This window comes from Phodopus roborovskii, unplaced genomic scaffold (assembly GCF_943737965.1).
Source record: "Phodopus roborovskii unplaced genomic scaffold, PHOROB, whole genome shotgun sequence".
Taxonomy (NCBI): Eukaryota; Metazoa; Chordata; class Mammalia; order Rodentia; family Cricetidae; genus Phodopus; species Phodopus roborovskii.
The window spans coordinates 26,768,046-26,786,270 of record NW_026126416.1 but is presented as its reverse complement, the minus strand read 5'-3'; the positions used below and the strand labels follow the sequence as shown (position 1 = coordinate 26,786,270).

Below are 18,225 nucleotides of genomic sequence, written 5' to 3'. Positions count from 1 at the left end.
TCAAACAAGTTTAGGGGAAACTTGAACTTCGTAAGATTGGGATAAATTTAATGTAGGAAATGTTATTTAATTCTCCATATAAGCTAATAGTAAGTATCAGTAATATAATAACTAGAAAGCATGCCAGGTTCGCCTTAATATTAATCTTTTACAAAATCTTATTAACAGATTCTCCAGATAATTGTTACAGTGTCTACAACTAGGTAAACTGATAGGATGGGAAAGCTAGAAAAACAGTTAAAGACTAGAGTAGGAAGCCAATGGACAAAGACAGGACAAGGCAAAAGGCCTCAGGTAGACCTTATAATAGTATGAATATTACTATAAAAGAACAGGTTATTATTACAAAAACCTCTTTAAATACTTTAATACTCTATCGGGAGACAATTACAATACTATATTCTCCCAAATCACAGAGCTGAACTAGACCTATGACACCTTCTCTCTTTATTCTTCTCTCTGTGGCATACTGCCAGCTTTTAAATACACTTAGGTCTATATTACCATGTCACAGAAAGACAATCTGTCCAGTATGACAGACTATGTTTTCAGTAATGGGCAGGACTGGGAAGCTGAGGTAAGAGAATTCCAAGTTCAAGGATATGAGCTATACAGCAAGACCCCACTGTCAGTTATAACTGTTTTTCCTCTCAAGATTAAGCTTTTCAGGGAATTGTCCAACTACCCTTTTATGCTCTCCTCCCACTCATGCCCCACCCACCCTCCCCCACCCCGCCAAATAATTTTCAGAAATGTCAGTAACAAATGATTACTGTCTTAAGCTATCCTAAGTGTAAGAATTTCTACCTGCCTGTTCTGGTGTGATTGTGGCATTTCGGTTGTAGTGAGCTGCTTTCTAATGAATTTGAGGCTTGCTCCACAACAGATCCATCCTGATACTGTAAACCTATGTCTGCTAATTGGCTAACTGTTCTAAATGTTTGTTTGTATCCACAGACCTGGGCTGCTCAGCTGTGGTCAAAGAAGCTTCTTTTTGCAGTGGGTAGCAGTCAGTACAGAGATTCATAACTGTTTAAGGAGCTGAGAATCAATGATGGTGAACGTCACCCCTTAAATAAGACAATGCTCAGGGAACAGTGTGGAAAAGGAGGTGGAAAGAATTGAAAAGGTAGTCTTTAGTACTGGTTCCTTAGTGCACAAGATATCTTATAAAAAGTGGGAAAGGGGGCTGGAGAGATGGCTCAGGGATTAGTAATACTTATTGGTCTTGAAGAGGATCCAGGTTCAGTTCCCAGCACCCAAATAGTGGCTTACAACCATCATTAACTCCACTTTCATGATATCATGACATGATATTTTCTTCTAACCTCTATGGGCAACTGACACACCTATGGCACACAGACATATATGCAGGCTAAACATCCTACACATGAAGAAAAATCTTTACATAGAAATGTTTTCATCTTTAGATATATGACTGGACTGTAAATACAGACATATATCTGGTAGAGTAACAAAACTTGCTTTTAGGTAAACCATTTTTTTGTTTTTATTAAAAGTTTTCATACTGCCTAATGTATTACTGTTAAGTAATGAATGACTGTTCTGACCCTGTATGCCTAACGATAACTGCTTGTAGTACACTTTTCACTTTTCAACACTGTCCTGGATGTATATGAAATTACACAGGCCCAGCTTCTAACTTCCCTTGTAACTTTTTACAGTCCGATTCAGTTATTTTTTTAATATTTTTAATATTTCTGATTCTCTTAGAAGACTATATGAAAAGGCCACCTGTAACAAGTACATTTTTACTAATTAGCCAATTACTTTTCTAAGATAGCATTTCTGACATCAAAAGCAACACTAATATGCAGTAAGATTTACCAAACTTACCCACAAATGCTCCAAATTCTATGTTATCTCCTTCTGTAACTCTATAGAAAATAGGTTCTGGATCTTTGGTTGAAGATTCCAAGTGGCTCTTGCAACTTGGCTGGGATGGAGTACTCACAGAAAATTTGGTTGGTGGGGATGACATATGTGGTGAACTATTAGGTGAACTGCCTAGTTTCTGACTTTTATTGAATACTTTTAAGATTTCTACCCCATGTCGCCTCTGTCGTAATTCTGGGGGAGAAACAGCACTTGGGAATAAGGCACCACAGGAGGAACCAGCCTCTGGAATGTTGAATTCTTTTCTCTGGGGTATCACAGGCAAATCTTGACCAAACAGGCTATACTGGGGGTCTTTTTCATCTTTCATAAAAATGTTACAAAGAAAAGGATTATTACTTTCACGATCACCTTGAGGAAGAGAGGAACTTAGTGTATTTACAATGCTATGCTTTTTCCACATAGGCCTTACAGGAACATCGTCAATAAGATTCTGGGCCAAGTGTTTGGAAATACTCAATTCTCGAGTGATCTCATGGTGAACTTTGCTAGCTTCTGAAGCTTTCTGGGCTGTAAGTGTTTTTAATGTATCTACTGTCAGGGCTGAGAGATCTTGCAGATGACCAATTTGAGAATCTAAAGACTGTAACGATCTTTTTATGTAGTTGACACGATCTCCAACTTCTTTAATCTGAATGCACATCTGCTCCACTCTGTAGGGGGATAAAAAGGGCATTTTACAGATGTGAAAATTAATGTAGATGGAACAGGGAGATGGCTCAGCAGAGACCAGATCTGGAAGCTGATCAGGAGAGGAAAGAGAGAATGTCTCTAGCAAGGCTGTCCTCTAATATCTACACTCAAGCCACAGCATACATACTCCCCACATGTCATGCATACATAGGAACAATTTTTTCCACCCTGAAACAGGGTTTCTTTGTGTAACAGCCTTGGCTGTCCTGGAACTTGATCTGTAGCCCAGGCTAGCCTTGAACTAACAGACGTCCACTTGCCTCTGCCCTGAGTGCTGGGCACCACTGCCTAGCAGTTTTATATTTTTTAAAGCAAAACTTCATATGCATTTATCAGTTTTTAATGACTAGGTTATTATTTGTGAGCTACACAATAATTAAAAGAAAACATGCAGATTACTTTTTGTAGTCTAAATGGATGAACGGTAAGGGTAGGAGAAAATTTACTTGTTAAATAAACTGCAAAAATAAAGTAGGGTTATAAGTTTGTACAAATTATACCTTGTGTTTCAGAAGGATGAAGTGTTAATATAATCATAATTAAAATACAAAGGGCCCCTCCCCTCATCCCTTTTGAAACAGGGTTTCTTTGTGTAGTTCCAGCTGTCCCGTCCCAGAATTCTCCCTGTAGACCAGGCTGGCCTTGAACTCAGAGATTTGCCTGCCTTTGCATCCCAAGTGCTGGGATTAAAGGCATGTGCCACCATGCCTGGTTTAAAATACAAAGATTTACAAACAAATTTTGTTTCATAGGTTATCTGAGTCTACTTCTCACAAAATGTATAAACAACTACATATACAAAGCTCTACCATTAAGTGTTGTACACAAACACCACATGCTTCTAATACGAAACTAAAACAATGTAAAGAAACAAAAGCTTTAAAATAGCTATGATAGCTTTACTTTTATTTTCTTAAAAGTTAAGAACATTAATTCTCCTCTCCTTTATAACCATAGCCAAAAAAACAAGAACACTGATGGCCAGACTAGGAGATATAAGCACTTTCCTAGAAAGTGTGAAGCCTGAGCTTGACCACCAGCATCACTAAAGAATTAGTAAGAAACTAGACAGGTGACTCGGTGGTTAAGAGCACTTGCTGGTCTTTCAGAGGACTTGGGGTTTAAATCCCACCACCCTCATCGTAGCTCACAACTGTCTGTAACTTCAGTTCCAGGGGATCCAATGCCCTCTTCTGACCATAAATACACACGTACCCGCACGTACTCATTAAAACACTCATACACATAAAATAAAAAGGTAAAAATATATTTATGAAAAGCAGAATAAAAGCTTATAACACGAGATCTACTAGGTTACATGTAGTATATGTAAAAAACTTGATTTATCAATGTTTATAAAACTTTCTATTTGATAAAATAAGCTGAATAGTGAATGTGTATCAACAAGATCCATTCTAACATACAGTCAGTGATAATTAAAGAGCATATCTACCTTTCAAAAGTGACACGGATTCTCTCTTCACTCCCAGAATGGAATTTATCGTCCTTTTCATCAAAATACATCTCAACACACTGCTCTTCAAAGTCATGAAGTTTCTTTTGATCTTCTTCTGTTAAGAAAAGTTCTAAGGAAGACCAGAAAGGAATTAGAACATAAAACAATGAATACCACCCATCAGGTTTTCAAACTTCAGCTCCTGTGTCTTTTTCTCTTTCTACTTATTTATTTTTATATACAGGGCTTCTCTACACAACTTGTTTATTTATTTATCTTATAGATGGTGTCTCTCAACATAGTCCAGGAACTCATAGATATCCCCCTTCCTTTGCTTCTCAAGGGTTGGTTTTAATGCAATGAAAACTATGCCCAAAGTTTTAGGTATTTTGTCTCCTTTTAATTCCTTTTCTTATACTATGTTGATCCTATTTTTTGTTTAGCTCTCATCACATATCTCATCAGAGAAATTTAAGAAATACTTTTATGAAGAAACCCACAAAAATTTAGGCACAGCCAAGTAGTGGTGGTGTACACCTTTAATTCCAGCACTCAGGTGGCAGAGGCAGGTACATCTCTGTTGAGTTTTCGAAGCCAGCTTGATCTACAGAGTTCCAGGTCAGTCAAGGCAACACAAAGAAACACTGTCTTAAAACACAACTGACATGATGATTTACCTCAGGCTGTACAAAGATGCACCAATTTTGTTTGTTTATAGAATGTTAAGAATGGCTTTCTAGAACAGTCAAAACCACATAGTTTACATTACTATTAACAAGAACAACAAACCCTCAAGTGCCATTCTCTCCAAAGAAGTTAAACATTGACTTTTATGTATCATATTGTTTTGTTTTTGTTTAAATGATCAATAGTTTATTCTGAGGCCAAATACAAGTTGCTATGGCTCAGAAACAGAGATTTAGATTACCCAATTCCTCGTTCAAACATGGGAGCAGTTTTGTGGTAATACCTTTTTTGCACAACTAAAGCCTGCCTGGGGGTCAGAGAATGGAGCTTGCCACAAGCTAAGCATAGAAGTCTGTACAGATAGACAGAAAGTGTCATATTAGGCAGAAACAGGATATAAGCAGGGAGGAAGAGGCAATTGTTCTCTTCTCTGCTGAGATGCTAAGGAGGTAAGGTGTGCTGTGGTTTGCTCCTTCTCTCTGATCTCTCAGCATTTCCCTCTATATCTGACTCTGGTTTTTTATTATCTAGACCAATTAAGAACTCCTTTCACAAGTTTCATAAAGTCATAAATCAAGGCATTTTTTTCAAATACACAGAAAGACAGTTATGATCTGATGACACTTCACATTTTTAAAAGTTTCATCTGTAATCAAGATGTTATGTCCAAACAGGCTGGGAAGTGAAGAGGTGCTGCAAGGAACAGCTATTTAGTGAACTAAAGATTACTCAAGATAAATAGATTATAATTAGGCCCTGGACCTACCTGCACATTCCAAGCTCTCCACTGCCACTGAGGTTTTAATCAGTCAGACAGACCTTGCAAACACTACATCTTTCAGGGAATCCTTCTTTGTTGTCCCCTGTTGCTGGCACATGACATTTTGTGCACATGGGAAGGGGGTTATATGTCATTATTAAATATACTGTAAATTCCCATGTAGCTAGGATGGGCTGTTCATACTATCTGATATAGATGAGGCTGAGCAGTACGCAGGAGAGCAGATGCTAATCCAGGTATGACTTTTTTGTTTTTGTTTTCCAAGACAGAGTTTCTCTGTGTAGCCTGGCTGTCCTGGAACTCTGCTCTGTAGATCAGGCTGGCCTTGAACTCATAGAGAGCCACCTGACCCTGCCTCCTGAGTGTTGGGTGTATGCTACTATACCCAGCTGAAAAACTTTGTTGTTTTCTGCATCTGACATAACATTTATATGCGATAAAAATTTATACTTGAAATTAAAACAATCAAGAACACTAATGAAATGAAAGCAGCAGATGAAGGAAGCAGACATCCTAATCAACCAAGGGCTTGACACGTGTCACCATATCTTTTAATTCTAGTATTCTTCTGGCCAGTTTGATTTCATAGCTATCACTTTATGTACTTGCTCTAATACTGAAAAAGACTGATCTTTAATATTCAACTTATATAGTGCTTATTTGCAGATACTCAAACTGTATCTAAAATTTCTTTATGTTGAGGCAAATTTTAAGTTTTCACAATAACCTAATCCAAAAGGCTTTAAAATCAATCCATAGCATTCAAGTATAACAATGAGAAGAAAAACATTTTCCTTAATTTATTTTACTTACTTGGTCCATCAGAAGTCTTATCTTTCTTTCTTCTTTTGCACACACAGCAAAACAGAGAAACTATATGGCTAAGAATGATAAGTGGAGGTGGCAGAACTGGTTTTTCATGATAAGCCATAATAAAATGATAGCGCTGATACTTCCATACAATATTGGAAATTGCCTTCACTTGTAAATATACATTGCTAGAATGAACAAAAACAAAGCAAACAATTATATCCTGAAAATTTAAATATTAAATACTTCACTTTAATTCTGTACTACATACTTGAGTATACTTTCATTCAGAAAAAGTAAATGAAAAATTATAACGTATTTAAGCAACATGAAAAGTTGATATTGTTGAGGAACTAAGGACCTCAGAAAAATGGGCAGGAAAAGACTACTTCAGGCTTTTACAAAATTATATGTAATGGATAAAACAGCCTTTAATCCTAGCACTTGGGAGATAGAAACAGACAGATAACTGTGAGTTCCAGGCCAGCATGATCTACATATATATATATAATTAGTTCCAAGACAGCCAAGGCTATGTAGAGAAAGACCTGGTCTTGAAACACAGAATGAATGAATGAATGAATGGATGAATAGATGCAATCCCAGAGATGACTCAGTGGTTAAGAGTACTTACTATGCAAAAAATAAGAACCTGAATTAAAACCTCTAGCACCCATGTATAAATCAGGTGTGGCTGCACATGCTGTAACCCCAGTGTTTACAGAGAAAGAGTTTCATAAGATGCACTAGACAACCAGCCTAGGTGAAATAGTAAACCTCAGGTTCAGTGAGAAACCTTGTCACTAAACAGCTATAGAAGGAAACACTTGGTATCCTCCTCATTTCTCTACATATACACAGACCAGTACACATGCACATATCCCTACACCCCCAAAATTAAGCTTAGTTTAGGCACCCAAACTTAAAAAATAATAGTTAACGTTGAGTAAAAATAAAAACTAGATGTTTTTTATATACTATCAAAATTGGCAACCAATAAATATAATACCAAGTGTCAGCAGGAAGTTAGGGGCACAGCCTTATTCTGATGTAAAGCCAAACAGCACTAGAAGTACATATCCTCAACAGTTCTGAACAGTTAGAGAGGGAAGGAAAAAATATTTTGAAAAAATGTTTATCAGCAAAAATTACAACCTAATTGAATAGTTTAATATACTGGCACAAAATATGATCTAGATCATGGAGAATGACATACTCATTAGAAACTGATAAATGGCCAGGCAGTGGTGGCACAGGTCTTTAACCCCAGCACTTGGGAGACAGAGACAGGCAGATCTCCATGAGTTCAAGGCTAGTCTGGTCTACAGAGTAAGTACCAGGGTAGGCTCCAGAGCTAAACAGAAAAACCCTGTCTCAAAAAACAAAACAAAAAACTGATAAATGAACATTAATTTTTGCTTTAAAAAATATAAAATTACCAAGTGTGGTGATACTCCTTTAATCCCAGCACTTGAGAGGTCAAGGCAGGTAGATTTCTGTGAGTTCTAGGCCTGCTTGGTCTACAAAGTTACAGGACAGCCAGAACATGCAGAAAAACCCTTGTTTCAAAAAAATCAATACATACACAAACACACAGTAAGATTATTTTGAGAAACACAATTTATATATTCAGAAAAATAATATTATGGATGTCACCTAAATATCATGTGTAATTACTGATAATTCTGTGTTTTTCTGTAATTTTCTAGCAATCTAGGATAAAGATTTAAATTATAAAACATTTTTTTTCCTATGTGTATCATGTGCAGAGGCCTCCTCACCATGTAGGTCCTGGGGAATCAAACTCAGGTCATCAGACTTGTTAATAAGCACCTTTATTGACTCATTTTACCAGTCTTTTGTTTTTTTTTTTTTTGTTTCCCAAAAGATTGTATTTATAAAGACACTACATGTTGAGGGGTAAGACAAGCAGACCACACAGGCTCATTTGCTAGGCAGCTTAGCCAGACTAACAACCTCCAGATTCAATGAGACTCTTCCTTAAAAAATAAGGTGGATTAAAAAAACTAACAAACAAAAACAAAAACAGCTGGGCATTGGTGGCACACACTTTTAGTCTCAGCACTTGGGAGGCAGAGGCAGGTGGATCTATGTGAATTTGAGGCCAGCCTGATCTATAGAGTGAGTTCCAGGACAGTCTCCAAAGCTACACAGAGAAACCCTGTGTCCAAAAAACCAAAACCAAAACCAAAGAAAAAATTAAGGTGGAGGGCTAGAGAGATGGCTTAACAGTTAAAACTGCTGGCTGCTTTTCCAATTTTGGTTCCCAGGGTTCACATGTAAGCTCACAATAGTTTGTAACTCCAGTTCCATGGATCTATCTGGTACTTTCTTCTGGTCACTGTGGGCACTGCATGAATGAGGTTCAGACACGCATGCAGGCCCAAACAAAGAAAATAAAAACTAATACTTAAAATAAATATATGAAGTGGAGAATGAACAACAAAGACACCCAATACCTCCCACCAGCCTCTACTTCACACACATCCTCACACACATGTGAATGAGTACACACATAACACAGACACATACAAATTTTATGTTGAAAAATAATAAAACCTAACATTTAGAATTCCTTTGATTTGAAAATTCATGTCTTATTTTTAATTTTCCCAAGATATTCTATTACTTTAGGTGTTTTGAGATTTTAAAACTCAGTCTCTCACTCAAAATGAGAACTCTGTATCAATAAATATACTAAGTAAATAAAATTCTTACTTGAAAAATGCAATAAGAAGATTAACCATAATGATATACTGTACAAAGAGGTAGACTGCTTGAAGAAATGGAGTCAACCATGTGCCAGGACCACAGATTTCCTTGATAGTGGAATCATTTGCACACACTTTGGGAAAAAAGAAAAAAATTTTTAAATATAACAGTTTAGTGTTCCAGGTTCTTTGTCTCGACAGAAAATTCTGAGCATACGCAAATCTGCTTAAGAGTTTAAAAGACAAGGATCTCTGACAGGTGGCCATTGGAGCTCTGCTTTACAAAGTCTCCAACACTTAGGGGTATGGGGCCTTCTGTTCTGCCACTCCACTACACTGCATACAAGCAAGGACTATTACATGTTACAGCTATCTGAAGGCAGGATTAGACTGAGGGTAAAGGTAGATAAAACCCCTGGATAAAGTGAAATTATAACATTAATATAAGAAAAAAACACCTGAACCTAAAAAATGTATGACAGATCCATACATAGTAAACTCTATGGAGTTACAGACTTCATTATGTCTCCAAAGAGTACTAAAATGCATTTTAAATATAAAATTACTACATCTGGGGTTTTGAGAGATTGCTAAATGGCTTAAAGTGAGGATCTGAGTTCGTTTCCCAGCACCTACGTATGACAGGCGACTCAGAACCATCTGTAAGTACAGCTTCAGATATATCCCATGCTTCTGGCCCTCACAGGCACCCACACTTAGGTACACATACCCACACACAGACAAATGAATATACACATAATTAAAAATAAACATATATTTTTAAATGACTAGTTTTGAATTCTTTGTTTTCCATTACTCTTACCTGACACCTTTTTGAGGCTAGGACACAGCTAAACACAAGCAAAGAAGGGCATAGTTTTCATAGCCACCAGAATTATAATGAATAACACAAGATTCATTTGGGCAGGGAAGGGATGTAAACCATCATGATTAGAGATAATTCTTTATATATAGTTATAGTATACTTTCAGTTAGTATTTTGTCACTTTTAAAATGTGTGTATTACTGAAGTTCTCATCATCATCAATAGGTATGCTGGCCTCAAAATCACAGACGTCACCCTGTCTCTGCCTCCCAAGTGTTGGGATTAAAGGTGTATGACACTATGCCCAGCTTGCATGTTTTATAACAACCACACATTAAAACAGCATTAGAAAAATAGCAGGCAACAAAACCCTGAAAAATGACACTGAATGAGAAGCCATTAAATAAAAATTTTGACAGGAATGTAAAACACCAGTATTTTAGTCACTAGGTGGGTATGAGAGATGCAAGTGTGGGGCAGGGAAGACTAGAGAGAAACCAAATACACACTGTATACGCTACAGCTCAGATGCACCTCTGGAAGCTACTGTCTATCAGCCAAACTCAAAAATTACCTCAAAGAAATGTGCAACAGATGTAATGCTTTTACCAAGAATGTGTTGAATAGAGAGGGGGTGCTTCATTTATTAGTTTATTCAGGTTTTCAAAATTTTGATAAGCTTGTAATAAATCAGTTATCCCCTTAAAAAGTTACAATTATTTAAGCTTTTCAATTTTCATGTAGGGCCATTACTTTTGCCAGTAACACTGTGCTTGATCCAACACCAAGCTGACTTGGTCTAGGATAAGCATGGTAAATAAGCTCATCCCATGAAAGGTGACCTTCCAAGAGATAAGCCAAGACCGGACATGAACTAGTGAGATGGAGACAGGTTTCCTCCTCTAAAGAGATTTCCTCCTCAATTAACCAGCCCCAAACACAATTCTACTTCTGAACTTTCTATTATGTGAATTAGTAGATAGCCTCATTGTCTAAGAATTTAGGGCAGACCTCTACCACATATGGTTGAACAATTTTTAAAACACTTTTTGATCCACATATTGTTTTTTTCTACTGTTAATGCATTGTGAGGGGATTTAGGCTGTAAGTTTGTCTGGAAAACACAATATTTTTAAAATGTAATTCTGACTTTATAAGATAACCCAAAGATGATTTTGCAAACATAAATCCTTACCATCAATTTCATATGCATAAACTTCACCAAAAATCATCCAGTATGGATGAAAAACTATATCTTTAGCAAGAGACCAAGATGGTGCTTCGTGAGGATAAAGTATTGCCTTTCTGGGAACACCAAAACTAAGTAATACAAGAGCCATTATCACTACAATGTAGAACATATTGGCCACCTGTTTAAAAAAAAAAAAAAATGTTAAAAAACAAGAGAACTTAATTCCTGAAACAAATTTCATCCTAAAAGGTGTTTCTAATGTTCTAATAGATAGATAGTGTTTGAGTTTCCATTTATTGCTGATAACAGCATTCAGGAAAATGTTATCACCACATAAACCCAATGAAGGAGACTGTATTTAAAAAATGACTTGGGGGGGGATGACCAATAACAATGACCAGCGAAGCTAAGCAAGTCGCAGATGTCTTTGTCTCTACCTGTATCAATAATTCAAAACACAGCCTATCTAACAAATATATCAAAAACTATGGTTTACATGGGCAATTAAGAGACTTAATTCTAGTAAATCAATTAACAATGGAAGTGTAGACTTTTCTCTACCTTGCCTCATATGAGATAAAGCTTAAACAGAAAGAGTGGAGATGTAACCTTTGGAGGAAGCAAGATAAATAAAGGCTACCAGGATTATTATTACTTCTTACAGCTCCATATGAATCTATAATAATCTCAAAATTAAAGAAAAATGGCAGGAGCAAAAAAGAGAAAGAGGAGGAAGAAGGGATAGAGGGTGCAAAGGAGAGAGTGAAGGGAGGGAGAGAGGGAAGGGAAGGAGAAAAGATTAGTGTCAGTGAGCGACCCTGTCCACAAGGAACAAGATGAGGGATAACAGAAGCTATCCAGTGTCATCTTCTGTCCACCACATATGTGCATATACATACACATACACACACACACATATATACTCCCCTCCCCACCCCCATACACATACACCACAAACACATTCCAAATCATACACATTGATGAAATATCCTTAAGGAATGGCAGATTCAGAGTATGAGGCAAATAAACCCAACAAATATTTGTGAGCCCAAGTAAAGCTATATTAATATAATTTTAAAGAAACAATTAACTCATGAATATCAGCAGACGTTTCAACTTACCATTTTCCCAATCATCATTACATAAGGTCCTGCCTGTTGATTTACGGCTAGAAAATCTAGCAAACGCACATACCAAAATATTATATTAAGACAGTAAATTAATCTTCCAGCCACAAAAACATGATTATCATATGCATTCATAAAGTTCCATTTTGCTCCAAATCTTAGTCCAAATCCAATGAAGAAAGAAATTATGGCAATTGTGTCACTGACATTGAAGTAGTCACTAAACCACACTTTGATCTTCTGGCTGATTTTCCCAGCTTCAGACATAAAGACCTAAAGGGTTACAAGAAAAAAAGATTGAATCAAACCCTTTCTATTAAAACATATTTAGAGGATCTAACTATAACATCAGTGAAGAATTTTAGTTATATTTTAGTTTCAAAGTATTTAAGATCTTGTCTTGTATCTGAAGATGTATTTAATAATAAAACAGTACATTAACAGATAAAAGACAACTTACAGGGTCCGTCATGGTCGAAAATACGTTTAATCTCAGAACCTAGAAGGCTATATAGTAAGAGCCTGTCAAAAAAGCCAAAGAACGCACAAAGACTTTATAAATGAATGCCTTGCTCAGCAAGATGAAGGAATTAGGAAGCTGGAATATGAAATGCTTTTGAAATGTGTGTGTTTTTTTTTTTTTCAAATCAAAGCAGTATTTGAATACTGCTGGCAGTATATTCCAAAGATGCCTTATTTGCAGAAAGTAAATTAATTCAATGATTGGACTAACTATATATCTTATTAAAAACGTCTACTAACCAAGTAATTTAAAAAATTACCTTTTGTGGGCACACACCTTTAGTCACAGCACTAGGCAGAGGCAGGCGGATCTCTGAGTTCAAGGCCAGCCTGGTCTACAGAGTGAGTTCCAGGACAGGCTCCAAAGCTACACAGAGAAACCCTGTCTCTAAAAGTTAGACCAAACCAAAAGAAACCAAAAACAAGAAAGAAAAAAAAAAAAAAAATTACCTTTGAGTAATATATTCACAGCTACAAAATAAGAGTGTTTCCCAATAGTGAAGCCTGTTTTTGCTTTCCTCTCTCAATTTCCCTTCCCATGTAAGGCAGATACAATTAGTACCATTCACACAAACACATGCAAAAAATAATATGGATACCTTATCATTAAACAAATTAATTTCAGCCGTCCTGGCAAAATAACAGATTTCAAAAACACATGGACTGCAGTCATTAGTTATTTTAAACTCCTGCAGTAGCAAAGTAGGAGGGAAATACTATGTCTAACTTCTAAATTTTCCTTATTTTCTTTTTTCCCCCCCTTCTGTTTCTTTTTTTAGTTTCTTGAGACAGTGTCTCTCTGTGTAACTGTCATGGCTGTCCTGGAAATTGCTTTGTAGACCAGGTCTCTAACTCGCACAGATCTGCCTGCCTCTGCCTCTTGAGAGCTGGGAATGAAGGCGTGGGCCACCACCACTGGGTTACTTCTACAATTTCATGCAAAGCAGAGACTTGAAATAACTATTCACAAGTGTGTTACACACATATAGCTACTAGTTTAAATAGGAAATAAAACAAATATCTGGGTAGTAGTGCAACACACCTTTAATCCTAGCTGAGGATTCGAGGCTGAGGCAGTAGAGTTTGAAACCAGCCTGGTCTACAGACAGAGTTCCAGGACAGGACTCAAAGTTACACAGAAAAACCTATTCGAAAAACAACAACAGAGTAAATAAATTAAATGTTCATTTTTTATTTTTAAAATAGAGTATGAAGTTACCCAGGCCCTCAAATTCATTGTATAGCAAAGGATAACCCTGAACTCCTAAACCACCGAGCCTGCCTACCAATGCTGGGGTTATAGATATACACTACTCCTCCCTGTCTTAAGCTTTTTTTCTTTTTCTTTTTTTTTTTTTAAAGGAAAGAAAACTTTTTCCCTTCCTCAAAATTAGGGTGTTACAAAATTGACAATTTTTAAATGGAAAAATAAGAGACACAAGAATAAACCCAATTGGTGACTTGGGGCAAAACAGGACACTCCAGTGAGTTTACAGTGTAAGTGAAAAATGGAAACTTACCTTTCATTTTACCTGACTACTGACATGCACATTCAGTATTTCTGAAGTGTCAAAGATCATGGAAAATTTGAGGAAGTTAAGGATAAAAATAAAATCTATGCTTTGTTTCTGAGACAAATTCTTACATTTGTAATAGCAAAGCAAACAAATTACTAATAACCATATTATTTTGTTTTTCCGGAAAAAAAAAAAGGGTTTCTCTGTGTAGTCCTGGCTGTCCTACTTGCTTTGTAAGCCAGGCTGGCCATGAATTCAGAGATCCACCTGCCTCTACCTCTTGAGTGCTGGGATTAAAGGTGGGTGCCACCAACGCCTGGCTTAACACCATTCTCACCCTTTTTTAAACCATGGTTTTCAGAATGGCAAAATAAACATGCTCCAGACTTCTATTTATCACTACTGAAATTACAGTAACATACTCACACCACAACAAAATCAAAGAATCCTACACACATATATACATAAGTTATTGGAAAGAAAAAATGTAAACATACCTCACGGACTTTCTCAATAGCATAGGTAAAAATATAAGCGATAACAATCCATTCTTGAACTGAAGGTAACTGTTCCATTTGTACAAGAACTACAAATGTATAGAGCATCAGAAATCCTAAGTATGCCAACTAATAAAAAAGAAATAAAAGTTACATGAATAAAACTGATCACAAAATAAAACATTATGGACATATTCATGTATACATAAAATCTAATTTGAGCTATGGTAAACTAGGGAAATGTAAAGACAGATATTCAAGTGGCAACCTGGGCTAGCTATTTTAAGCAGCTATTCATATGCAAATATTAGCAATCTCATTATTTCCATTAGTGGGATAGAATTTGGGGATCAGATAACAGAGGTTTGCATTACCTGCATCTAGAAGGAACAAGACATTTTCATATACAGAAGAAATGTAATAAATTAATCTCAAGGTAATTAGCCATGAGTATCACTGAGAACAAACTCTGAAATATCCTAACACAAAACTATCTGTCAATTGTGGCAACTGTCTAATGCTGATGAAAGTGAACAAACACCATTACTTTGCTTTCCTGGGAAGGGAAATAAAAATTCATTCCTTTAAGCACATGCCACCATATACAAGCATCAGAAATTTATAAGTGCAGCACTTGTAGGCAAAAGCCAGCCTTGCTTACATATCAAGTTCAAAATCAGTCTGGCTACATGAAACTCTATTTCAAATAACTCCAAATCAACTTTTCAGACAAATCCCATAGCTTGAAGGAGGGGCTAATTTGATGTATTTCTTCAGATATGTTCCTCCCTAGAGGATGCTCCAACAAAACAGCCAACTAGAGGTTTCTAACTAGAGAACTAACAACAATGAGCAAAAACTACATTTCAACATATAGATACATTCTTCTGTGGATTTATGCTTTTGTCAATACATTTAGCCCACAGATTAAGAGAAAAGCCAATGCAGGAAAGCAATGGAGCACATGACTAAGGAAATGGCCATTGTAAACACAGCCACTAGAGTGACCATCTGGATTACTGTGGGCCTTCCATTTTAAAGCAGCAATCTTACTTTCTGAACACTTCTGTGTGCTATCTGCACAACCCTAAAACACAAATTACAAAGTTTATCCTTTTGAGTTGACCTTTTAGCATTATTTTTGTTTTTATTATGATGATGTTTGGTGTGTGTGTGTGTGTATGTATGTGTAACACAGTTCACATGTGGAAGTCAGAAGACAACCACTGGATTTAGTTCTCTTCTCCCTTTACAACTATGTTGATAGATGTCAGTATTTTAGATTTTCCCCCACTTCTATTAAGTACTGAGGGTTGAATGCAAGGCTTCACACATGCTAAGTATGTTGCTCTACTACTGGGCCATACCCACAACTTTATTTTTAATAAGAAAGTTATCATTGTTACCTTCTGTTTGTTTATTGAAGACTACTGTCCTGAAATTCCCTATGTAGATCAGGCTGGCCTTGAACTCCCTGGGATGCACCTGCTGGGATTAAAGGCAAGTACCACCACAACTAGCTCATATTTGTTACCTTCTAGAAAGGTGTATGCTTATTACATTAGTTAATAAATTTTATTTCTAATCAGAACTAAAATTTGCTAGTGCTTATTATACTAGGCACTGGCAACTTAGATGAAGTAAGGCAAATGTAATGTATTTTCAGTGATCTCAATTATATAAAGATTAATATGGATTCCAGACTCAAAGTTTTCTTTTGGCTGGGCAGTGGTGGTACACGCCTTTAATCCCATAGCTTGGAAGACAGAAGCAGGTAGATCTAAGTTCAAGGCCAGCCCTGGTCTACAGAATCAGTTCCAGGACAGTCAGAGATACACAGAGAAATCCTGTCTTAGAAACAAAAACAAGGTGTTTTTTTTTTTTTTTTAAACCACTAAGCTTTCCCCAGAACTTAAAAACAAATAAACCAACTTAAAAACAAATAAACCAACCCTGCCAAACCAAACCATGAACATAACAATTTAAAAACATACCGTGTTAAACCAAAACTTTACAATTGGTGCATGATAAAAGGCATAAAACTTTCGTGTGATTGGAAGTTTTTTTGATTTAATATGTATCTCCATTTCATTCTTTCCTTCACTGTTGTCCAAAATCCTTACTTCTTTAAATACTTCCTAAAATTAAAAATATGCACTTAGTTTCTACTAACTCATATCAAATTTACATATGCTCTGAAGTCTTCTATCCTTACCATGGGTATCTCTTCTGTTATGTTGTGAAAATTATTTTCACTGTCCTCCATAGTCATCTGATGAGCATCTTGAGATTGTGGGATATGGGACATTTCAGCCTTGGTTTTATACTCTAGCATTAATATGGCAGGTGGAACCAAAATACTTAATATGACCTAGAATTTTTAGAAACATGTAAGTTTGCATCTTAAAGCATCTGAAAACAGTACATTAAATATCTTTTGAGTGCTAAACATTTTACCCTATAACTGTAGGGGAAATTAAAAATTCATTTTTCTTTATATACAGTATCGCCTTAGTATTATGGTAGTTGCAGCATTCATTACAGACTGGTCCTTTAAATAAAGTTATTATAATTTGTTAAGAAATACTTTTATTTAGTCAAAGCTTAAGCATTATGAAGGTGCTATTGTTATTTTACTTGAGATCTCTCTTGTAAATACCCCATGCTGAAGCATGATGACTCATTTTACAGCTAAGCCAAAGTTTAGTTCTAAATCATTACATATCACTCTTACACAATCTTCTGCCTTCTAATTTTTTATTGTTAATACAGATGTAGGAGAGAATAAAAAGTTTCAAGAATGTAGTTATCTCTCATAATGTCAAAACTGAAAGGACTAGTCATTTTACCCAAATACTTAACCTTAAACCCTACACCAATCTCTACTATAAACTAGGCACATGGATACATTTAATTCAGTATACTTCAGTAACACATTAAGTTAGTATATGATAGGCCTGGAATTTTACAAATTAGTAATCACTCATTTCTTCATGTTCTAATTACCTTGCAAATCATTTTACCAGACATGTATAGGTTAATTTTTTTATACTTTGTATTCCATTATATACTTTTAAATCTATTTTTAAGATATACCTTATACCAGGAGTTTTTTCTCATATTCAGCCGTCCCATCCACATATCAGATAACAACATCTGTGTACAGGTATGAGCTACAAAAGGTCTGAGTCTCGAAGAAACTGCTAATTTAAGGCAGGTTGAATTACTCCAGTTTTTCAGTTCATAAGTGAGTAATTTCATAGCCATGGTTTCATCTTGCCTGAAGGATTGTTCCAGTAATTCAACTGCCAGTTGGCCAAAATCACTACAAAACAAACAACCCACAAAAGGTTTGCTTTTGCTGAGAATATAACATCTTTAAGCATGTTAGATAGAAACTCTAGTATCTTCTCCAAACAACAGAATAAATAAAATATAATTTAAAAGTTAATAGCTGAGTTGGATGGT

General features: G+C 36.0%; 1 protein-coding gene across 3 annotated transcripts in view; it reads right to left on the bottom strand.

Annotated features, from left to right (window-relative positions):
* The window catches only part of Trpm7 (transient receptor potential cation channel subfamily M member 7), an 86,423-nt gene that overhangs the window by 19,419 nt on the left and 48,779 nt on the right, over positions 1–18,225 (bottom strand). For all 3 annotated transcript variants that reach the window (XR_007834449.1, XM_051183467.1, XM_051183468.1), the window contains exons 17-26: positions 17,854–18,082; positions 16,973–17,128; positions 16,752–16,895; positions 14,758–14,886; positions 12,216–12,494; positions 11,098–11,272; positions 9,084–9,210; positions 6,348–6,532; positions 4,064–4,196; positions 1,858–2,570 (exon numbers count right to left, since the gene is read on the bottom strand). Coding sequence is in view for 2 of the 3 variants with exons in the window: in XM_051183467.1 (XP_051039424.1) it covers positions 1,858–2,570; positions 4,064–4,196; positions 6,348–6,532; positions 9,084–9,210; positions 11,098–11,272; positions 12,216–12,494; positions 14,758–14,886; positions 16,752–16,895; positions 16,973–17,128; positions 17,854–18,082 (2,270 nt within the window). In the remaining variant the exon portion in view is untranslated. The remainder of the gene's footprint in view (positions 1–1,857; positions 2,571–4,063; positions 4,197–6,347; positions 6,533–9,083; positions 9,211–11,097; positions 11,273–12,215; positions 12,495–14,757; positions 14,887–16,751; positions 16,896–16,972; positions 17,129–17,853; positions 18,083–18,225) is intronic.